This window comes from Ptychodera flava, chromosome 21 (genome assembly GCF_041260155.1).
Source record: "Ptychodera flava strain L36383 chromosome 21, AS_Pfla_20210202, whole genome shotgun sequence".
Classification (NCBI taxonomy): domain Eukaryota; kingdom Metazoa; phylum Hemichordata; class Enteropneusta; family Ptychoderidae; genus Ptychodera; species Ptychodera flava.
In genome coordinates, this window is record NC_091948.1 from 6559782 (window position 1) to 6585249 (window position 25468).

Below are 25468 nucleotides of genomic sequence, written 5' to 3' on the forward strand. Positions count from 1 at the left end.
AATTGGGGACCACCGTGCTAAATTTGGTACGAGGGAAACAAAGTACCTGACATTTACCGATATATGACATTTAAAATGGCCGCCATTCCTGTATTTACTCCGTGGGGAAAAGTAAAATTTCAATTTTCGAAAAACTCAGGCGGTGAAAATATTTCTTACTCCATGAGCTTTAAAATGAGCCCCCACAAGTGATAGGTCAGGATAGAATTTTAAAAGTTTTGGAGTTCGAATATCTGTCCCGGAGACGAATTCTACCTTCGTTAACACACACTTATATCTGCATAATGGCGCCTTAAATTACCTTTCAATCAAAGAAATGGTTAACTTTGTGTTCTTGACGGTTAAAACGATTTGCAGTTGATTTTTTATTACATTTGCACCGGCCATTGAAAGGAATGCGTGTATATCAGTTTCTCATAACATCTGTGTTTCGATGTTATATCGCAATCGCCAAAAAACGTGTCATGAATACGCTGAATACAACAGCATCCTTTTGTCAATCACATTTTTCAAGTATTTTTGAGGTCGTTGTCCGGGCACATTGTTAAAATTCTCAAGTCCCCTCAATCCTTCCGTCCCTCCGGAAGTGGTTGTGAACTTAGCCTTGACTGATCGAGTCGTTGTCAATATGCAACTAATAGCGATTTGTCCTCCTGGGAAGCAATGGTGACCAGGTGATGCCTCAATACCGTCTGCCAATGACATTCTCAATGTATTTTATTTCTTTGACATATTTCTCCTGAAACACCGAGGACTTGCACAGAACAGAAAGATGACGCTGAGGCCTTCAAGCACACTGATAAAAAACCTTGTCATCAGTCTTACTGAATTCGGTTTAAAAACGGCAGTGACATTGATTTTCGCAAACATTGACTTCAGAAATTATTCTTAACACGATTTGAACTAATTATGGATAATTGGATCTTCATATTTTTCAAATTTCTCAAAAGTATTAGGTGCCCTATAGCTGAATGTTGCAATATTACAAATTACTCGTAAAAACAAGTGTGTAACGTAAACAGAAAAGCAGATGAGCTTACATTTGCAGATTAAACCGACATTACTTCACTATCCAATTATCCCAAATTAGTTCCAATCGTGTTCCTTCGTACTTTATACAGCTGTAACACCATTTCGAATAATGACGTGTGATGCATTTACGAGCTGAAAAATTTTCCATGACACATCACTTTCTTCCATACGGTCATATCATATTATTGTATCTTTCACTCACCCTTCTGAGGGTCATTCCACCCTGAATTGATAGAATCCTTTCATTCAGACTTTGCATAGGCATGACATTGAAAGCCATGGTTGCTAATCAGTATTTGCCGGAGTCATTGAAGCGACCCTTGTTTGTACCTACTTTTCAAGTTTCAGGCACCTGATTGTACCTACTTATCAAGTTTTAATCACGGCCACTTATCAAGTTTCAATCACGTCCTCGCGACAAGTTCCCCATACTTACCCTTCCAACTCACGTAATATCTTCAGAAAAGCATGAAATGTTTCCAGTTCACAATTATCTGTTCTTTCTAACTTTAATAATTATCAAATAAAATAACACCGTGACATATTGTACAAAGACGACCAATCATATTGCACTGTGGTTACAATCACTTTGCAACAAATTCGCTCGACCACATGTTTGCATCCCATCAATCGTAACTCTGTAGAGAAGTGATATTGTTCCCTGCTGTTGACTGGTACGTAACGAAAGGCCTGGGGGAACAAGTGGATTATTGTTACGTCATAGTAGGAGTGATGATGTCATCGTAAGTATGGTGATGCAATGAATTGCTCTCCCGGCCTGAAAGAAAGGGCTGCACTGGGGAGGTGGCGGATAGCAGATCGCAAACCAACATGTTCAATTTCAAGGTAGTTTGGTCGGTACTGTGCGACTTTAATTTTTTACAAACAATGCATTTCGTGCACGATATCTAGACACATCACGTGAACATAACTGCTACATTTAACTTTAACGCTGTACATTATGACAAACACTTTAACCTTCATATATCGCCAACGTTCCCTGACCTTTGATACAGTGTTTATATATATATATATATATATATATATATATATATATATATATATTATATATATATATATATATATATATATATATTATATATCGGCCGTGTGGGTCCCATACGACCTTTGAGTGCAGTAGGACCCCCTCCCTTTAAAGTAACCTGCAGTTTTTCCTTGATGCAAGACACTCTTGGTGTGTGCATCCGAGCATTAAACTGGAAAAGGGGCTGGGGGTCTTGGGCAATTGCACTTCATTGTTAATTATTATACTGGTGAAATGGTCCATTTAATCTAATCCAATCTGATCTAATCTAATCTAATGTAATCTAATCTAATCTAATCTTACCTAGGGCTTGAACACCATTTTAAATACAACTTTTTTATTTGCTTCTACGGTGTATTAAACATATTTCATAACACTCCTTCATTTGATTAAAGGGACATTAAAAGTATTAACGGGAACATTGAAAACTATTAAAAAGGGACATTAAACGTTAATCAAAGGGACACTGAAAAGTATCGAAACTGACATATTAAAAGGGGTATTGAAAAGTGTTGAAACTTCAGACATTCAGCTTTCAACTTGTACATCAGAAGACATCGGTTTCCCAGACCTCACAGAACATGCCCTTCTGCCTCAGGATGATGTGTCTGCGATTTGTTCAACAAACACCCGAAAAGTTGCCGACCGTAGAGACGGAATCGTTACCTCAGTGACGTCACTAGAGCGTAAATCTAACATTAAATCATAATTATGCATTAATTAACTGTTTTTGTAAGCTATTTACTTTTTCTGATTTATTATACTGAACTTCAGGAATCTCATCCGTGTGACTAACTGTTTGATCAAGTTTGTCATCTTTCTTTAATGTAAATGATACATAAAGATATTACTTCTTTCCCTTTGTTTAATGCCCGACGATGATATCATGATGAAGCTGGGTTCCATTGTCACAAATCCATGAATGAATGAATGAATGAATGAATGGCCGAAGGATGAATTCATGAATGAGTGAACTGTGCTTCGTCAGTTTCTTCAACATAGTTATGTCGACTATGTCACGTCACCTCTGTTGGGTGTTTGGTTTGTGCGTGTTTATGAAAACCTCGGTGGCTCGATTACTTCTCATCCGGGCCAAGATGTAAGTTTATGCAGATGTAGAGTCATTGATTTTAGGGGGTATGGTCACAGGTCCGTGAAGTTGCATGTGTTGATATACGTGGATTTTTATTGTCTACAGGATTCCGGAGGGCAAAGTCGTGTCAAACCTTTCCTTCTCTACTACACGGCAACTCCACGGACCTGTGGGTATGGTTGGGGTTGAACCTTTTGAAAAAAAATAAAATGTAATTTTCTTCAACATATAATAGAAAAAATATTGATTGACTATTATTTTTTCATTTATGACGAACAATTGTAATTTGCCATGTCTGCCAATGCTATTCCTGCCAATGCCACGTCTCACGGTGCATGCCATGTCTGCAAACGGCGCCATGGCTGACAGTGCCACGTCTGCCAACACCATGTTTGCCGATACCATGTTTGCCAATGCCACATCTGCCAAGGCCATGTTTGCCAATGCCACCTCTTCCGATGCCACGTCTGCCAAGGCCATGTTTGCAAATGCCACGTCTGCCAACAACATGTTTGCCGGTACCATGTCAGCAAATGCCACCTCTTCCAGTGCTGTCTGCCAAAGCCATCATCATCATCATCATCATCATCATCATCATCATCATCATCATCATCAACATCATCATCATTATCATCATCATAATCGTCATCACTACCAACTTCATTTTGGCCACTCATTATGTTGTTGTTGTTGTTGTTGCTGTTGTTGTTTATGTTGTTGTTATTTACCTTTATATTAGTCGTTGTTGTCCAATAAAATTCAACGAACATACCTATTGTGCTGTTGCTGTTTCAAACGTAATGTAGATGTCATCAGAAACACTACAAGGACCTTATCGATCTTTGACCCAATGCAACTCTCTCTCAACGTACACGCTCTCCCTATAATTACACGAGAGTGTGCGTTGGAAGACAGTTGCATTGGGTCATAAGTCCTTGTAGTGTTTCTGATGACATCTACATTACGTTTGAAACAACAACAACAACAACAACAACAACAACAACTTAATAGTTATGTTCGTTGAATTTTATTTGTCAACAACAACACGACTAATATGAACATAAACAACAATACAAACAACAAGAACAACAACCATATTTCTGGGTTCCCTGTGGTATAACCACTGTCATGGCGAAGTCAAGGCCAAGAAAATTGGGTACAGGCGTACAGTACAGGGTCCTGTGCCGTGTACCTAACCACAAGTGACTGCGTATCATACCACAGAAAACATGCGACGCGATGTGGTTGAAAGCTCGCTTACAACTCATTTTCGGAGTAATGGTTCATTGAAATCCTAGAGGTCTATCATAAGAGTGGGCGATGAAATATCTCAACGCATTTATGGTTACCAGTGCTGAGATACGCTCATACTGGAACATTGCCAAGACAGTTATCGGGCAGAGTGGTGCCTGCCTGTCGACTCTCCTACCGTCGTATTGATAATATTTCTTTGTAGCAATGATAAAACAGGTGGGATCATTGCATAAACTGGGTTGCTGACGTAAACAGGACAAGTACATCAATGCTGAGTTTTTACCAACGCAGTTGAAGAACAGTCGGTCGTGCTTTGATAAATTTAAAATATTGTTGTCTCCATTTCTCACAGATGATCGCATCGCTATAACCTCGGAAAATGGCAGGTCGTAAAAACTTACACGATGTTTGTGTATTATATTAAAAAGGACATACGAAAAAATTATGAAAAACCGACAAAGGAATCAATGTAGAAGGGGCTGCATTTCTCCGCGGGGAGAAATTGGTTTATTGAAATCGATCAGCCATACAACAAAGGTGTGACACACGAAGTAGTTCTACGTAGATTCTCTGCAGGTCGTAGAAATCAATAAATATTCTACATTGGCGTCGTGCCAAGATGTGTTGACAAGTTAGCTATATGTGGCCTCGATCACGTCATCCATTCTTCCCGACAGAGCATTCTACACGTGTACTTCATTGCAAAGTCCGTATTTCATGGGAAGTTAATCCACGTCACACGCAGGCAATCGTCAAAACACCACTCCACATTGTAGTAACAGAAGTATGATGAAGGCGATTTAAACAGACTTTCGATTTTACTCGCACATCACGGGGGTGGACTAATATAACTTCACACCTGTAGGGATACACGAATACACGACTCACCTACACATCCGATCAATAAAACTATCGACGTCATCATCACTTCGGACTGTTAGGACTTAAAATTATTAACACATGAAATCATGCCTTGTATGTCAGTTAATTACCATCACGTGATCTAATTATTGCTCTTTTAATAACAATCTTTGAAATAACTGAAGAAGTCGACTATAGAAAACAATATGTGTTCATCTTTATCGCGGTTACCTTGGCAACGAGATGGAAGAGTAAAAACGCATTTAGAGGCACACAAGACCTTATCAGCATCTTTTCAAGGACAGATAAAGCATCATTATGTGAATTGGGAAAATACATACCTACATGTTTTAAACTCAGATAAGAAAAAATGAAAAAAAACAAAGTAAACTATTTATATATATATATATATATATATATATATATATATATATATATATATATATTATATATATATATATATAATATATACTCTTTCATTGTTGTTTTTGTAAAACCTTTATTGTACTTTATGATCAAGATCCCAACTGGGATACGATTTCAATAAAGGCCTACTTTACTTTACTTTACTTTACTTTACGATGAGTTTAACTGTTGAAAACAACGAATGAAATGATCTAAAGTTAATATGGATTTATTTTTAGGAGACATGTCACTTTTCATCAGTGCGTCAATGTGAAGTGCGAGTTGCTTTAGTCTATTCCCTAGCCGGAGTATTTTTGCCTTCGAAGATTTGGGCATTCGGGGTATGGGTGAAGGCCCCAAATCTTCGAAGGCAAAAATACTCCGGCAAGGGAATAGACTAGAGTTACTTGTGCATTTGCGTCTTTCTTCTTGATCATGGCAGCCAGTACTCATTGATCTTTGTTTCTTGTTTCCGGATGTAAGAACTCAGATCGTGAGCATGCACACAGCCTCACTGCCGACAAACCTTGGCCCGCTCATTAACCCCCGTTATCTTTTAATATTACACCCTAGCACTTCTTCTTTGCTGAAGATCACTTTTCGTGCATTACAGAACTTTTTCCAGGGCACATAGTCACTAAAATACGATATATTAATAGCTTATCTTGCAACCATTCTCCATTATTGTAATATTAACACGATTGGAACTAATTTGGGATAATTGGATAGTGAAGTGATGTCGGTTTCATCAGCAAATGTACGCTCATCTGCTTTTCTTTTTAAGTTATACACTTGTTTTTAAGAGTGTAATTGCAACATTCAGCAATAGGGCACCTAACAACTTTTGAGAAATTTGAAAAATATGAAGATCCAATTATCCCGAATTAGTTCCAATCGTGTTATTCCTTCTAAGATGTAGTCTGGAAAATCACCTCGGAATGTCGGATGCAGTCCTGTCCGACTGAAACCGTGAACGACCAGCGGTGGACCGTGTACATAATCACAAAAATGTATGTAAAAATTTTCTTGTTGTTGATGTACAACTTGCAATTGTCTTCTACGTCTGCTTAACCTAAAACAGATTTAGAAAAAATCAGCTCCTGCCATGTATTTAGCGCTGTATGTAAGCTCTTGTATATGTGACATTCGAGCTTTCCATGTCAGCTGATAGTTCGACCGATTTCTGAAACTTGACTCACAAACAAAAAAAAACTTGATCTTCGAATACTTCTGCTGCAACCATTTTTTGCTGATGCCATTATTTTCAAATATGCATAGTAAATTTGGTAAATTTAACATGGCCTGTTTTGAAATTAAAACATACGTAAGAAGAACTGCGCAATGGTAAAACATTACTCTCTGAACCCTGAGATAGTGTGACCAGGAACCCAAATATTACAACCACAATGATGAGATAGATGATGGTTTCCGGCCGGCGAGGGGAGCAGATATCTTCCTCAAACGTTGAAGTGTAATGATACAATAATGATACGCTAAACATTCACTGAGGATTTGTACATTCAGTGCACAAAACTCATAAAGAAGATGGGTCGAATGTGGGTGTCCGATTTCCCCCTTTCAATAGATTCATCAGTGGACAATATCCAACCGGAAATCATGGCAGAGTTTCGCTGCACGTTCTCATCATTGGCAATACTACTATGGAATTGTCATAAGCCAAACGGAACTATAATGATTTGTTGGTTGTTTGCTTGTAAAATAGGCCAAGTTACACGCTTCTGTTGCATGTCAACTAAGCGAAACCCAATAATGCTTTTGAAGTCCGTACAATAATTTACGATTTCAAGTTGATGAGAGCATGAAGAAATTCGTTTGGAAGAAAAACGTGATAGTTTAATTACCACGTCTTTTACATCGCTTTTTTCCGGAAACTTCATATTCTCTTGTCTGTGATGAGAGTGTTTTTCCCCAACCCACACCCCTCTTTGCTACTCCCACATCGCGAAATCGTGTTCTCATAAATTGCTCTGTCACAGAAAATGGAGGAGGGAGGAAGCATACCCTGTCATATCTCTCTTGCCTACACTTTTCACGTGGGTAGATAATCTCCACTTGAAAAGCTCGCCATGTAATCCTCCACTCTGGCAAAAATCACAGTAATGTAACTTAACCGGAAATAGCGTAATTCATCGCTAAAATATGTTAAATTTGACCTGTGGTCTTTCGATTTGATATCACCGACAAATTATTTTCTTTTTACTCTGTCTAGAATACAAAAAAAAGTAATCCAAAAGTCGTTTCCAGCGCCGATCCGTCTTTTTGATTGATGTCTCTAATTGAGGTCATATCCGGCAATGCACAGATGGTAACCGCGAACCTGCGAAATTCTATTAAATGTAATTTTAATTTGGTGGCTTATAACGAAATTTTAATTACAGCGATAAAGAATTTCGTTCCTTAATAGGCCTATATATGGAAGCAGGGTGTGACAATGGCGCATGCAGTTAGGCCCTTTATATTTTACATATGGTAACTACCAATGCATTCGACTCAATGCAAGCAAACCTGTATTTTTCTGAAGCTTTGGGATCCCTAGAATACGAATGGCATTTTAACAGAATAGAGATGAGCTGTTACGGTCATATTTTAAAGGGTACCGCAAAATCACGATTTTGCCACCCACGTGCATGTTTGTCAAACCTGTCTTCCTGTATTAAAGCCATCTGATGAGCTCATTTTACAACATAACCTGGTTTGTTGGTATCATTAAAAAGAAAATTTATTCCTCTTTAAATGACGTATTGTAATATGTAATATCTTCTATAGTTTTAATGAAATATGACCAAAACTAGCCCCATACCCTAACTTTTAAATCGCTAATTACTGCTAATCTCAAAATCTACTAATTTTTTACCCAGACATATATACAAAAGGCAATGCTTTGTATAAAATTTTTCTTATTTGCTATAGTGAAAGTCAGAAATATAAAATAGACTTTTAACAGACAAAACATTAGGATGCTATTATAGCTGCAACGGTCATTCATGTATTTTGAAGGGTACCCTAAAATAACAGTATTGACGACTCCTTGGCGTTTTTGATAAACGTGGCTTCTTGTATTAAAATCATCTGCTGAGCTTATTTTTTAACATAACCTGGCTTGTGGGGTATCGTTGGAGAGGCATTTTGTTCCTCTTTGTAAAATGCAAGTTTTTATGAAGCAGCACCAGAACTTACCCCAAAGTTTATATTGCAAATTACTGTCACAGCTAATCTAAAATGCTACCAATTTTGTACCTAGACATATTACAAAAAGCAAAAATTTGTTTTATTTGCTACAGGGACATGTTACAAATATGAAATAGACTTTTGACAGAAAAAACATTGGAATGCAATAGCTGTTTGCGGTCATGTATTGAAGGGTACCGTAAAATCACAGTATTGCGAATCGCACCTTTTTGTTAAACCTGTCTTCTTGTAAGTCATCTGCTGAGCTTTTTTTTCGAATATGACCTAATTTGTTGGATGGCATTGGAAGGGCAAGAATCTATATCTTCTATAGTTTTCATCAAATAGGACCAAAACTTGCCACATATCCCAAAGTTTATATTGCAAATTACTGTCACATCTGATCTCAAATTCTACCACGTTTACCTAGACATAAAGCAACAGGCAATGCTTTGTACGAAATATGTTTTGTTTGCTGCAAGGACATATCACAAATATGAAATACACTTTTAAAAGAAAAAATATTGGGATGGAATATCTGTTAGCCTATAGTCATGTTTTGAAGGGTACAGTAAAATCATGATTTTTGCGACCCACGAGCATTTTTGTTATACCTACCTTCTTGTCATCTGCTGAACTTAACTTACACATAACCTGGCTTGTGGGGTATCATTAGTAGGGCGATTTGTTCCTCTTTAAGATGACATAGTGTAATATGCAATATATCCTTTTTAGTTTTCATGAAATTGGACCAAGACTTACCCAGTACCCCAAAAGTTTAAATCGCAAATTACGGCTTATCTTTGATTCTACCAATTTTTGCTACATATAATACAAAAGGCAATGCTTGTATGAAATCTGTTACAGAAGTATGTCATATAAAATAAACTTTTAACGGGAAGATAATATGATTTAGAAGTCATTGGGATCATATTTAGAGGGGTACCCAGATATGGCAAATTTGCTGAAACATACGTTTTTATCAAACACGATTTATAAAAGTTGTCAGCCGACCTGAATTTGATACACAACCCAGAATTGTGGGGTAGCATTAGAAAGAATATTTTTTACTCTTCATTTTGGCACATTATAAAGAGCACTATCATCTGCACTTTTCTGCAATAGCACGATAATACGGCTAGTTTTCAATCGGGTTCGAACCCACAACATACGGCATCAGTCGCCTAGCGGAGAGGCCACAGAGAGAACCGCTCGACTAAATCCCCACTCTCAAAAAGAGTGGTTCAATTGCCTGCTAAGTTGTTACATTTTTCTGACTGAGACCGCTCCACACGTTGTAGAGTTCGTGAAGCACTCACTCACTTACTCACTTACTCTTACCGCCAAGATTCATTTGCAAACTGCAGCTCTTCTCCGATCGGTAGTTTTGGCATTTAATTTAGATAGATTCTATAAAAAAGATAAACTTTGCATGAAACCTATTTTATTTGTTACAGAGACATTTCAAAATTATGAAATATACGTTTAATGGGATAATAATTATGATTTATTAGCTGTAAGGATCATGTTTTGAAGGGTAGCAGGATATGTATTGCTGAAATCCGTTAAATTTTATTAAACAAGCCTCCGTGAAAGTTATCAGCCAACTTGAATTTTATACCTAACCCAGATTGTAGGGTATCATTACAAAGAGTTTTTATAACTCTTTATTTTGGCATATCATAAAGTACACTATCATCTTAAGTTGTAACGAAATTGCAAAAAACTAAGTTGTAATGAAATTGCAAAAAACTTACCCCGCCCGCTTAGTGTTATTCGCAAACTACATCTGTTCTTAATACAGTAAGTTTTCGAGCATAAAACTAAAGGGTGGGGTAAGTTTTTGCAACTATTTTTCTGTATTTTTTTTGAAGATTTTCGACCAAATGATCATCACATTGGCTTCAGTTTGTTTATCAAAATTTAGGCAAATATCAAAAAAAAAATGACAGGTGTAATTTTATAAAGGAAAATAAAAATTGACTTATGGCGCTCAAAGGTTTAACCCCTGTGGCCCTTTCTCTGCAATGGTTTGATCCAACTCTGTTGTTTTCTATGGCAAAGTTGGAGCTCTATAGAGGTACATGTACATGTAGTTGGGGGTGAACAGGTTAAAAACAAGATCAACGTACTTTCTTGCTTAATATTTCTTGAACGAAAGGGCATGTCCTAAAACTCTCTTGAAACACAGATCTTTAATTTCTGATACTATTTGATATAACTTCACAATAACTTCACAAGACCCTATTTGCAACTGCAAATGACTGTTTCAATTCAGTTCAGATGCATTGTCAGCCAGACTGGCAGATATTAGCACAGCAATTGACAAACCACGCTTTTTTTAAACTGGCAAAATTCTACATACACCAAGATGTCCCATAGAATTATCAGGAACGAATTTGTACAAGGAGGACTGCAAAGCCCTGGCCAGGGAGTCTCTCAATAAAAATGACTCTTTCATGATTTTTTCTCCCATGATGCACACTGTTCTTAACCTGAACAAGGCCAGGCATTGTTGCGTCACCTTCTTCTCATGTATCATACAGAATCTCAAAAGTTGTGACTTCCTTCCAAGAAATGAAACATTTGATTGAGTGTGGAAATAATCTCAAAAAATCTTGAATGCACAACCATCCTCAACAAGGATCTGCAGAGGCTTCATGGATTTCTGAATCAAACTGTATCACCATGGCAACGACCAATTAGAGAACTTGAAAACAATTCAGTAGGTAGGGTTTGTTGTTTTCGAACTAAAATCACTACTTTCATCATGTCAACAAGTTTTTGACTGGGAGTTGGTATCATCCTCTTCTTTACTTGCCAAGGAGAATGTTTTCTTGGAAATGAGCCAGGATATCACCAACTCAATTTCCGTGCCTCATTAGCGTCTTCAATGCATGCAATCCAGGGATCAGTTTTGATGTGTTGCTCAACATGTTTTCCTCCTCTTTGTGTTTTTCAAGTTTATGTAAGTTCTACTTTAAGAATGGAAAATATGCTGCAGTAGGGTTTTGAGATTGGACATGGCAATATACCCCAGCAACAGTAAACCTAATACTTTTGCTGCAGCGGTTTATTCCGGGGTATTTTGTGGGGCATGGAGCAATTCATTATCCTACTTCCAAGGACCTTGAAACCACTGGGAATGTATCATCATCACTTTTCCCTCACTAGTACTATACCATGCCATGTTTAAAATTATCCTAATGTGTCAATAGTAACTATCGTAACGATGTGGACAGGAAATCAGTATAAATATTGAATGCAAAACGTGTATAAAACTGTATTACATGTATGGGTAAAGATTTACTCGCCACTCTAAAACAGTAAAAGATTTCAAAGCTCAATGGGTTGTAACTTCAAACGTATTTTCGGTAATTTTTGCTTTGTTTGTAAAAATAAATATTACTTGTTGTACAGCTAAAGGCAAGTTAAAATGCTTTGTTTTGAACTTGCCATCACAACCTGAATGTCTGTAATGTCCAATGATGGTATTGTTGACAACTGAATTTTAGTCCAAACTGGAATTTGCTTGCCAACATTGACTGCATTTGCACAGCTAACACTTTGCATTTCACCGCATCAACACTGTGTGAGAAGAGTAAAAGATCGTGTTTTCTGTGTTTTCTGTGATGAAAATGATAAAAAGATTTCAGAACTTACTGATATTGTACCTCTTAACTTTGACAGTCGACTGAGTGATAAAACTAAAAGAATGCATAAAAGCAGTACTAAAATATCACACAGACACACAGACACACACACAGACACACAGACACAGACACACACAGACACACAGACACATGACAAAATAAGTACACTAACAAAATGACACTCACATTTTCTTAGGCTTGATGATTTCATTTTAATAGCAACAAATAAGTACCATCACTAGTATTTGAGACGATGGTCTAAAATTTGACAAATTTGAAGAGGATGGAAATGAATCTTAATTTTTCTGTTTGTGGAAACTAAATTAAAGGACCATTTCATAGATTTTTCTATTTTGACAAGATGATACATAAATAAGGTGCAAAAAAAAATTCATGGGAAAACGAGCAATTCTGACTCAAAGAATTGTAGTTCTCACATACCATCTGTAGACCATCCACTTTGAAGGTATGTTTTGTTGGTTTTCCTATAGAAGATCAATAGATAGAGAGTCTGTCTTCAGTTTTAATATTGACATGACTACCTTTAATCTTCCTCACTTGAAATTAACCGGTGTCAATACACTTTTTCACTCAATATTCCATTTTTCTGTCATTATTTCGATGGATTGGACGAGCCCTTGTCCAATGATTTGAAAGTCTTCAATAACCGCCTTCACGTCAACGCATGTATCAATTTCCTTTCCCGAGGCCAGTGGTATCTTGGGTATCTGGCAATCCAACTCGGATATCTGTAAATCGCAACACATTTAATCAAGGACCAATGAAATGATACAGGTCAGGAAAATATCATTTTTTAATACATTTTTTGTCACTCAGGTCTTCATGGAATGTTTAGAAACATTTGTCCTAAATCAGTGGTTGTCATGGATACCTGTGGATGTAATATTGACTTGGTCACATCAACACTACAAAAAGAACCCCTACTTTTTTCCTCTTAGTATTTTGCTGAATTTTGACAGGTAGACTTCTGCAAATGCCAATATTAAAGGACAAAGACTTAAGTTTCAAATATTGTATGCTTTTGACTTCTAGGAAAGTTTCATTGCTCTTTTAGAAGCATTGTTCAATTCAGAGTGTAAGCACAACATGTACGTAACTGCCACATTACAAACAAGTGAATTCTGTTTAGAAAGTAAAAGAGTCAAAATGCTTTAATGTGTTCTTCCCGGGCCATTTAACAATATTGGGCCAGATGCTGTTTATTTTCCGCCTGATACTGTTTCATTTCTGCCAATACTGTTTAATCTTGGTCCAATACCTATTGTTTTTAGCAGCGATGAGTCATGTTGCCCACAAGTGTGAACCGATTTTAACGTGAACAAAACAGTGAGTGGTTGAATGATGTGTGAAACGATGAAAGAAGAATGAAACTTCAGTTCTTAAAAAGTGTGAAGTGAGTTCAGTTGTCAATCATTCACACAGCAATCACATCTTTTGCCAGTGGGTGCTCAGTCAAAGCATAGACAACTGCAATCGTCACCCATATCTGGTAGTAGTAAGGATCCGAAGGTCACAAAACGTAGTTTTGATCTGAAGTAGCTGCAATTGTATCTTTGGTTGAAACAAAAATCTGATGGAAATTGTACAGTATTGTAGCGTGTCTATATTGTTGCATGTCCAAGTGAGTCAATTTCAGATATTCGTATGTTCACATGACGTTGAAGCCATGTGTATCATGCATCATGGTCATGCATTCAGAACTTGTATGGATTTGTTCGATTAACTTTGGGAAACAGTTGCAATTCATCCAGTTTCAAAATCTATGACCAGTTTTACAATTTTTAAGGCATCGTGAAATGAAATGAAATGAAAAGGCTCTGCACTCACTAAAATCATCAATTTGTGTGATCATCCAAATATAGGTACATTAAGTACGTAGGGTATACTATACATTGTGTAGTTCAAAGGTCATGTATGATCTACAGAGTATTACAAACAAAAATGGTGGTCGTGCCATGAGGTTGGAAGTTTTGTACGTTTGCTGTAGTAGTACTCAAATCATGTTCTCGGAAATACCTGGTACAATTTTTTTCGGGCTACTCTTTATTAGGAACTGAATTTTTAAAGTCAACATATCTGTACAATTCCTTTGCAGGCATGCTCTGCCCACTCTGCGTGTAAATACAATATTCAGTCCTGTAACAACTTGGGCGTTAGGACTCTAGTACCATTGTAGCTGCATTACCAAGCTCACTACCATCAAAGATGTTGCTACAGAGGGTCAAAGAAAAGCGGTTGGTTTGGAATGTGACTCAAAAGAGAACTGGAATATGTAATAAAAGATTTACTGAAAGTAAGGTTTAAAAAGACTATCCTATTCTGTGAGCGTGGGTTCTTTCCTTATACTACTTTCATATGCATATATCTATATTCATTGTTATGCAAATTAGCTAATACTGTTTCAGATTTCTGGGGAGATCACTGCCTTACATCTTGAAAATTTCAAATCAAACAAAGCCACATTTTATGTGCGTTACCATCAACTAGTAACAGTGATAAGGTGTATCAAACACACTTTGCTTGTAATTGCCAAACACAGTTTGTCATCTTGGGGAATGACTTCTCTTCAGAGAGCTATTCATAAAACCGAGTCAAAGACATTAAACCTACTACAGTAACTGTACATCTTTTTCGACAATGTTGGCCACTTTTACCTTAAAGGGTCTTCTTTCGAATGCCTTAGACTTCCAAACAACTGCGATGAAGTCACCACCATGAAGATCACAGAAGAACATGGCAAGCTCTCCAAAAGAATCCTATGTCCAAATGATAACAATAAAATGTATGTGATGTTCTTACACAATAAACATAGGGCCAAAGTCCCTGAAGCTACTATAGACATGGATACAAAATTAAGTATTTCCTGACTGTATGAAATGATCTCACTAAGGTCATCCTAGGGACATGTAAACCAAATATTAAAGCTGTCTGACCAGCGGTTTTGAAAAAACAAGCGACTCAACAGTTGACAGAGCTCTGCTGTGTTTATGTAGAGAATAACCTTTTGTGACACATGTATTGATGAAGAAGGTGGATATCTTTGATAGCTCATTTCAGGATGGCCTGACCAAAAATGGAAAAAAATTCCGTAAAAATACAGATTTGCATATTTCATGAGACTATATTAGTCTATAATAGCAAATAAACGAGAGTTAATTACATTCTAATTAAAGTAAACAAGACTTGCTTAAATCAAGATTTACGTCATAAAAAAACAGCATATCTGTCAAGTTATAAAGAATCTTGAGCTGGTTATCTTTTAATATCAGTATTTTCATTCTGTTAACCAAGCACATTTTAACTTTCAAATTAACATTGTAAGTAAGTTCTGTTGAATAAGTTGAGACTGTACGTACTCAGAGAAAGCACACTGAAGAGACAAATGTTTGTAACTTAAGAAGTTCAAGGTCATCAAAAGCATTATAAGGAATCATGTTACACTTTCATTGCACTGTTTACACAGATTGCATAATTGCTATAAATAGCACATGAGGAATCTTACAGCCCAGCTTTACCATAAAAACCCTATCACTTTGACCACTCTTTTAATTGACCACTCTATTTTTTTCCTCAAAAAGTAATTTTATTTTATCCTTACCAAGTCAACCATAAATGGAAATTAGAACTTTCTCTATCTCTATTTATTTGACCACCCTATCATGACAAACTATTATGAGCAATTTCTTTTAGATAACATAAATGGTGGTTCAGAATATATCAAAGTTGGGATTCAGGAAAGTTGCCTTTACATGTTTTAATCCTCCAAAATGGTAAGCATTTCACTATGAACTGTCAAAAAAAGTTGAACTTTCTGATAATTCCACACTAAAATTATTTTGGCTTTGATGATTTCCTAATTTATTCAATTATTTAAAATCATATCAATTATTTTTTTCTGGGTGAATTGATAGGGTTTATACAGTACAAGAATTACATACAATGTAAGTCAAATTTTGACCAAAAATGACAAAAAAATTCCTTAAAAATACACATTTGCATATTTCATCACAATTTGAACAAATCTAAGTTGGGTTATCCCTAGGGACCTGTATACCAAATAACAAAGCTGTCTGACCAGCGGTTATGAAGAAGAAGATTTTTTACCAAAAACACCTTTTTTGGCATTAATTTGCCTATTTTCAACAATATCAAAAAATTAAAAAAAATAGTTTCTCAAAATCCTATTTTTCATCTACACAACAAATATCAAATCAGTAAGTACTGCGGTTCTCAATATATTTGAGTGGACGGACGCCTCACAAACGGACATACATACATACATACATACATACATACATACATACATACATACATACAGACTGATGACGGACGCCGGACGGATACCCATCCTAATAGCTTCTATAGACTATAGTCTATAGTAGCTAAAAAAATGGTTTGCTAACTATTTACAATCTTTATCATAAGCCAATGCCCATATTGCTACATCCTGGTGATGTTTACCTTAAAATATCGACCACAATATTTTATGGTAAACGTAGATGATATACACGATGAACGTTGTCAGTTTTTGAGTATTCTCAAACTACATTTGCAATTTTCCAATTTGATAGTGAACAAAGTGAACAAACAATATGGCTGCCGCTCTCTGCCTATGAGGTAATGTTGCCAACCTAAAAATTTGATGGGCTATTAGGAACAAGGATATTTTGGGCTGCTAAATAGGGGAATAATATGTTGACCCTTGTAATGTTAGCCAGTGGTTATTCCATTAAGGTTCTTGTAGTTTTTTAGACAAAAACTCTAGCGAACATTCTACCATTCACACAGCACAGAACTGTCTACCTCCAAGTAGCCGAGTGCATGCCATGAGAGTGAAACATGTGTGACATGGCAACTCTCAGTGTAAACAACAAAATGGCCACGTCTCTCTGCTTTGTACGACAATCAGGTGTAATCAAAATATTGGGCGAGTTTTTAAGCAAAGGAGTGTTTGGATTGGTAAAAATTATGATACCATAAAGCACCACAAAATGTTCTTCATGAGTGACTTTTATGAGTCCCGTATCGGTTGTTATGGTATTCAGAAAGGACATTGTTGTTGTGTGTGGCCATGTTGTTGGCTTCTTTGAAAAGATGTCGTGGTATACCTATGAATGAAGACTACTTACATAAATATTTCTACCTTAATGTGCAAGGCAGAATAATAGTTTATCCCCAAAATGTAAGGTTCTTCAATCATTTGTAAAATTCTGGGCATGGGTGTATGATAAATTGGTTATTACCCTATATCACCAGTTTCTTGCGTCATATCAGCATTTGTCTTATTTGTGCTGCATCAGACACTCAACTTCGTCTCATGTCTGACACAGCACAAATGACACTCATGCTGATACAACAAAGGAATAGGCAATATTGGGTACTAACCTCTAACTATTAATTGGAGCTTTCAAACATTGCAAAACCTGCATAATTTATGCTCCTATTCCTTATTCTTTAACCATGGATGTTACAGGCCGAAATGTCAAAAATAATTTCCTTTATTGTCAAAATATATCAATATTTCTAGAAAATCATACAAATGGAAGATAATCACCAGAACATGTTTGTAACATTGTTTGTACATCAACAGTAGTACTAGTGTTTACTGACCTTCAACTCTTGAACATATTTCTGCAAAGGGTCAAAGTTCACCACTGGAAGAACCTCCTCTGTGATGTGTCTGTATGGCTCTTTTTTCTCTTTTGGCTTTAATATTTCCTCCACTGGATCAACTGCCTCAATGCATCTTGGGAGATATTTAGTCTTCAGGTGTATAATGACATCATAAATATTCAGGACAGGTCTAAAAACTTGCTGAAATTGTCAAGGAAAAATTTATGGTGAATTTTTCTATTCTTTCCTACCATCATGTACATTCGTTTTTTCCACACTGGTACGTTTGACAACATCTTTTGTCCATTTTCTTAGAAATGAGATGGACTGCATATGGACCTTGTTCAAGTGAACAGACCTTTCTTTTACATGAAAACTGCGCAGATCATCAAGTACAGACTGGCAAACCCTTGATTAAATCTTCTTAAAGAATGCGCAAAGATGGTTCACAGTATGATAAGGGAAGCCCCCTTGACTCCCCTCAAACTGTGAACGAACTATCAAGGGTTTACGGTATTCTCTTCATGTAGTGCAATATACATTGTGTATCCATTAACATTTGTGTTTCAAAGCAAACATCTTTTCCTTTTTTGTTATAAATTGTAACTCAAATTCTAAATGATAATATGCAAACACATCTCATGACACAAGGGCTAAAATTCCCTCCTACCCTAAAGTCAATGGATTTTTCAGATCTTGCCATCTGCTCTTGGAGCTTCTCCAATGATTCCTTTGCAAGTACAACTACACGCTGTAAAATCTGTGGAGAAAAGACAATTTTCAATCCTGGTGGAAACAAAACAACGGTAACATTTAAATCAGGACACAGATAATGTCTTTGTCAATTAAACATTATACCATGACATTATTTAAACAACATTCCTGTGATCAAAGTGAATGCATAGGTCTGTTTGTTTACATGTGATAGAGACAGTGTTATCCGGAACATTATGGAGTTTAGATGGGGCTACAGGATGTGAATGTAATAGCTTTCCTACGAAGGTAAATAGGTCTACAGAGCAGAATGTAGAACCGGAAGCTATTTTGAAATTCTGAATGAAGCTGGCAATACATCCAAAGAAGACATAAACCAGTGTTGCAGCCAGAAATTTTAAACCAGGGGACAGTGTGTCCCACTACTGTTTATTTTTCGGGGACATTTTGCACAATTTGGGGACAACACGCATCAGTTGTAAATCAAATTTTTTACAATGTATTATATGCAACAAATAAGTTTGACAAAAGAAAATGCATGCTACCAGGACCATGTGCATGTTGCTGTGTTTGAATATCAGGCAATTGTGGCAGTATACTGTACATTATATGCCGCCAATTGAAAGGCTCAGTACTGTAGACTACAGTGTAGTCGCGATTTAATTACTTCTAATCACAGCTCCAAAAGTACATAAATACATGTAAATACATGTATACGCTTCAAAATAATCACACAAGCAAAACAAAGGTCATTGTCAGTAACAGATATTACTTGCAGACTACACCCAACACAGTCGGCTGAAGAGTGCGCCCGCGGTGACCTGCAGTATGCAAGAATATGGGACAACGGATTCCGTCTTGGGGACATTGTCGCAAGGGAGCATCCTGGAAGCAACACTGCATAAACCTTTGGGTACAGTGAGGGTTCAAACTCCGCCATGTCAAATGAACATCCCATTTATCCGATGATAACATAATACAAACCAAGATTACCCCTATTCACCCCAATTCCCTGTAAACAGGTCCAAACTCACCATCTGTAACTATGGCTTTGGGCCAAACCATGGAGGTAAAAGAATTCCCATCATGCAATGCTGGGCACAGACTAGCAGAACCTATCCAGCACCAGGCACAGATTATACAACCTCCCATTTTCAATAGCTTAGTGCAGACTAGATAATATCCTTCAACTGTGCAATGCTGACACACACAAGGTGTACTCAGTTGAACCATATCTCACACCAAAATTAAACCTTGACTTCCTGCAGTTTTGCCTGGCAAAAATTGAAGAATTCCAGCTGCAATTCTGACAGTATTCACCATATCAAGAAAACATACAGACCTGTTTGGATGGTTCTGGTGATGTCCAGGGTGATGAGTATTTATACATAGGTGTACTGATAAACATGGCGGGTAACTGACTTCTGTTTCCTTTGAATCTCTGATGGATCTCATCAAAATCTGGCTCTGAGGGGAGAGAGAGAGAGAGAGAGAGAGAGAGAGAGAGAGAGAGAGGGAGAGAGAGAGAGAGAGAGAGAGAGGGGGGAATGATAAACTAATAGATCAAAATGGAACTCTTTTTTGTTACTGTGTGTTGAATGCTTCTTCAACTGCTGATATTTTAGGGTATTTTTAGTAAATGTTGGCGAACAATATGTAATTATCTGTGTATACCATCATTTCAGCATGGATTTTGTACTATATGTCATTCTCGGTCTGACTTTCATTTTAATTGGCACATTAATTTGATTTGATGTTTTTTCACCCCATCAGTTCTGATGAAAATGATATTGCCCATCATTTTGTAATTGGGAACGACGCATCTTAAAATCTCAGAAGAACAGTGAAAGTCATTTATACGGACAACTCTCTCCATATTAGGTGTAACCTTGATGAGACAGACAGCAACAAAACAAATTAATGTCAATCATACATGTTGTGTAGGCGTCGTCAAGGGTTACAAAAAATACACTACCTATTTTGTAGATTGAACTGTAAAGGAGCATTTTCATAATGACATGTTACACACTCAACAGCTTGACTGTAAAATGATAAGTACGAGAAAAAAAAATGAAAGTGTGTCTAAACCTGAAGATTCATCATGAATTATGGGAGGACAAGCATTTGGAAGATGTAATATTAAAAATGAAACTGTGCTCTGCTCATTCTGCATCTTTTGATTGGTCTGTGTATTGTCTGATTACTGAGAAACTCCTCTTCTGGAAAAACCAATGTCAAAGGAAGGCGGTATGAACCCGCCCCCATATAACAACATCCTTGAAGCCAAACTCATTTCTATGGAGACTGATGACTGACAAAAATCAATCTGAGTTTCATGGACATTATTGACAATACCTTTCAAAGCCTTAATTCTACATATTTTTGTCGAAAATACTCATCATAATCATAAAAGATTGAGAGTTAAGATCTGCCCAGATTTAAAGCTCTTCACTAAATCCAGCAGCTATGGAGAACGACAACATTGTTGAGAAATTTTAACTTGCGGCACAGAAATTATCAAACACTACAAAATATGTTTGCAGTAAGGTTTGTTAATACTTTCTGATGTTCAGTGCTTCTAAGCTGTGTTATGATCTTGTGAAAATGGTTTTTTTTTCAAATTTACATTGTTCTTCAAGTGATGCCTACTGTTGTTTTGCAGATATTTGAATTGAATTGAATTTGTTTCCATAGAAACAACATTTATAGAAAATTTAATTACAAGCCCCGCAGTTATAAATATAGTAAAATATATGTAAGCTATACAACACTTAGTAGAAACACACAAAAAGAACATTTTGACTTTCTGCTGCAGATAGCATTACATTTACGAATCAGAATATTGTTTTCAATGACTTATATTTGACACTTTGATTTGACAATAATTCATGGACACAATTGCCTTGCCAATTATAGATCTTGGTCTTAAGATAGGGGTCTTTGCCTCATGAAGTTCTCTGGGAACCCACAGCAAAACTATCTTTACTGCTTAATGGATATGAGCTCCTAATAACAACTGAATGAGTTTCACCTTTTCACCCCTAATTCGCTGTTATCAGGTCCCCACTGACCACTGATATCAATGGGTTTGGGCTAAACCATGGCAGTGAAAGGTATAATCTTTCTCTTGCCAAGTTCATATTTCACCATCAGGTCAAGTTCGTTAAAACTAGTGAAGCACAATATGTCCCATTTGGTTCATTTTAAAAAAAACCTGAACATTTGAAGGCCCCTGAAATCACAGATACTGTAAACATGATTTTATGGACTAAAGCTGTTGGAACAGACCAAGCTAAATGGGTGGAAATACGTAGGGTTTTGGCTCAATACTGCTTTTCACCGAGTTGGCTGATGGGGAAGTGGTACTGTCTGGCAGGAAAAGGGTTAAACATCACTGACACTGATGTTACTGCTTTTCTCTCATCTTCTCATTCACTTAAGCTTCATGAATGCAAGAACAGGACTTGACGATGCAACAAAACATGGACTACATCTTTGGCTAATCACCCTGATTTGTTCATGATGATGTTGTTTTGTATAGATTTACAAAAACGAGTAACATGCAGCTGTAGCTGTGATTTCATAGAAAACAATAGTTTTCATATTTGCTTTTGTTTGGAATTCAGTAAGTTGTGCAACATACTCCATATTGAATACTCGACTCCATATTGAATACTCGATATTGAAACAGGAAAACAAGCTATTCTGTTTAGGTTCTTTGATGAGAGCTAACTTTCAAATACAGAACGTCTGACAAACGTGGATGAAGAATTTCTGGAAAAAATGACTTACCAGTCAAAGCTTTGTTGAGATTGACGACAAATGGAAAACGATCCCAGTCATAGTGACTCAACAGATGCAGGAAACGTAGAAAGCCAACGGCTGACGATCTAAAATAAAGAAAATTTCTACATTAAAATGATGGACATGTGAACTAAATGAGCAATTTCTAATGTCTCTTAGAAATGTTTCTAAAATGAATACGATTCATGGAAATTTTGTGTAAAATTTAACCTTCATTTCACGGTTTAATTCCCAACACCGGGTAAAACACGTTTCCTGATCTTACCATCAGATGAAGATTTTAAGAGGAATTCAAGCTGTGCACAGCACTATGAAACTGTGATCACATTTTTTATCTTCAGTGAATTTTAATTCTTGTATATCTCCAATTTTTTGTTCAAGGGAGAATGTGACTCAGGGACACATTTTTAGATCTTCAATTTTGATAAAAATGTTTTTTTGGGTCTCCTGTTTGTGCATACTTATTTGGAAGCCTGAGGTGTAACTTCTTGTTTTGTGAAAGTTAAAAAATGTAATTTTCTTGAAAGTTATAAAGGTTTATAGTGGCCACTTTTAAGACTTTCAATAATTACAACCACGAACAGAGCAACCAAAAACAATGTATTTTTTCACAAGCCTTAAGTACGTTTATTTAGCATTTCTAGACCTATGTTGTTACTGATTTCACATTGTGTTGTTATAGATTTCACACTGTGTTGGTACAGATTTCATACTGTGTTGGTACAGATTTCATACTGTGTTGTTACAGATTTCATACTGTGTTGTTACAGATTTCACATTGTGTTATTACAGATTTCATACTGTGTTGGTACAGATTTCAGTGTTGTTACAGATTTCACATTGTGCTGTTATAGATTTCATATTGTGTTGTAACAGATTTTATACTGTGTTGGTACAGATTTCAGTGTGGTTACAGATTTCATACAGTGTGTCACAGATTTCACATTGTGTTGTTACAGATTTCACACTGTGTTGGTACAGATTTCAGTGTTGGTACAGATTTCACACTGTGTTGTTACAGAGTTCACATTGCGTTGTGATGGTACATATTTCAGTGTGGTTACAGATTTCACATTGTGTTGTTACAGATTTCACACTGTGTTGTTACAGAGTTCACATTGTGTTGTTATAGATTTCATACTGTGATGGTACATATTTCAGTGTGGTTACAGATTTCACATTGTGTTGTTACAGATTTCACACTGTGTTGTTACAGAGTTCACATTGTGTTGTTATAGATTTCACACTGTGTTGGTACAAATTTCAGTGTTGTTACAGATTTCACATTGTGTTAATACAGATTTCATACTGTGTTGGTACAGATTTCAGCGTTGTTACAGATTTCACATTGTGCTGTTATAGATTTCATATTGTGTTGTAACAGATTTCATACTGTGTTGGTACAGATTTCAGTGTTACAGATTTCAAACAGTGTTGTCACAGATTTCACATTTTGTTGATACAGATTTCACATTGTGTTGTTACAGATTTCATACTCTGTTGATACAGATTTCAGTGTTGTTACAGATTTCACACTGTGTTGTTACAAAGTTCACATTGTGTTGTTACAGATTTCATATTCTGTTGTTACAGATTTCATACTCTGTTGATACAGATTTCAGTGTTGTTACAGATTTCATACTCTGTTGATACAGATTTCAGTGTTGTTACAGATTTCATACTCTGTTGGTACAGATTTCAGTGTTGTTACAGATGTCATACTCTGTTGGTACAGATTTCAGTGTTGTTACAGATTTCACACTGTGTTGGTACAGATTTCAGTGTTGTTACAAAGTTCACATTGTGTTGTTACAGATTTCATACTCTGTTGATACAGATTTCAGTGTTGTTACAGATTTCACACTGTGTTGTTACAAAGTTCACATTGTGTTGTTACAGATTTCATACTCTGTTGATACAGATTTCAGTGTTGATACAGATTTCAGTGTTGTTACAGATTTCACACTGTGTTGTTACAGATTTCACACTGTGTTGTTACAGATTTCACACTGTGTTGTTACAAAGTTCACATTGTGTTTACAGATTCCACAGTATGTTATTGCAGATTTCACTTAGTGCTTGCTAAAGGACAAAAACCTCTCCATATTCCTTAATATTGTATGTCATCAAAAGAAGTAATTTTGCCATGTGTTTAGTTCAAAATAGTCAATGTGCTTTCAATGATTATTTTTCTCTCAGTTTTTGCTCATGCTTGGTTTCAGTAGTGCAGTTAGTCTTGTACACTCTGGCTTCATCATCGAACAATCAAACTGATGAGGAAGTCAACGTGGGTGGTGTAATGGGTCGTTGACACTTGACATTTTTGAAGCAAAGGGCATGAATCCCACACTGTTGAACGTCAATGCCACTGATACAAACAACCTATTCGAGCACTCTCAATAGGTAAGTGTCTACCATTGATGTTATATCACAGTCCTGTGCTGTGACATCGTTTTTTTGCCACATTTTTTGTGAAAAACAGGATGTTCCCATGAGGAAATGATGGATTATTTTCATAGGCTATTACCGGTAAAACCAACAAGGCTACAGGGAAATTATACTTTATTACAAACTGATACACATTATCCTTGGGTTGTCACATTTGAAACTAAACTGTCTCAATAAAATTCAACATTAAATTTCATGATTTTTTATGACTCTTTAACATGAATCTAATTTCTTTTTCAATGTTTAACAGAATAATACTCATTAATAAAACTGAAAAATATCAATGTGAGGAAATATTCGTATCTATCTCATTAAAAAATAACAGGTATTTCAAAA

The 25468-nt window shown here is 36.3% G+C and overlaps 1 protein-coding gene across 4 annotated transcripts in view; it reads right to left on the reverse strand.

Moving 5' to 3' along the window:
* Positions 1–12719: 12719 nt before the first annotated feature.
* Positions 12720–25468, reverse strand: part of LOC139121231 (nucleolar protein 6-like) — a 53139-nt gene continuing 40390 nt past the window's right edge. For all 4 annotated transcript variants that reach the window (XM_070685940.1, XM_070685937.1, XM_070685938.1 and 1 more), the window contains 6 exons: positions 22673–22770; positions 20223–20347; positions 18837–18926; positions 18164–18367; positions 15208–15309; positions 12720–13281 (listed from right to left, as the gene is read on the reverse strand). In XM_070685940.1, coding sequence (XP_070542041.1) covers positions 13120–13281; positions 15208–15309; positions 18164–18367; positions 18837–18926; positions 20223–20347; positions 22673–22770 — 781 coding nt within the window. In that variant the 3' untranslated portion in view covers positions 12720–13119. The remainder of the gene's footprint in view (positions 13282–15207; positions 15310–18163; positions 18368–18836; positions 18927–20222; positions 20348–22672; positions 22771–25468) is intronic.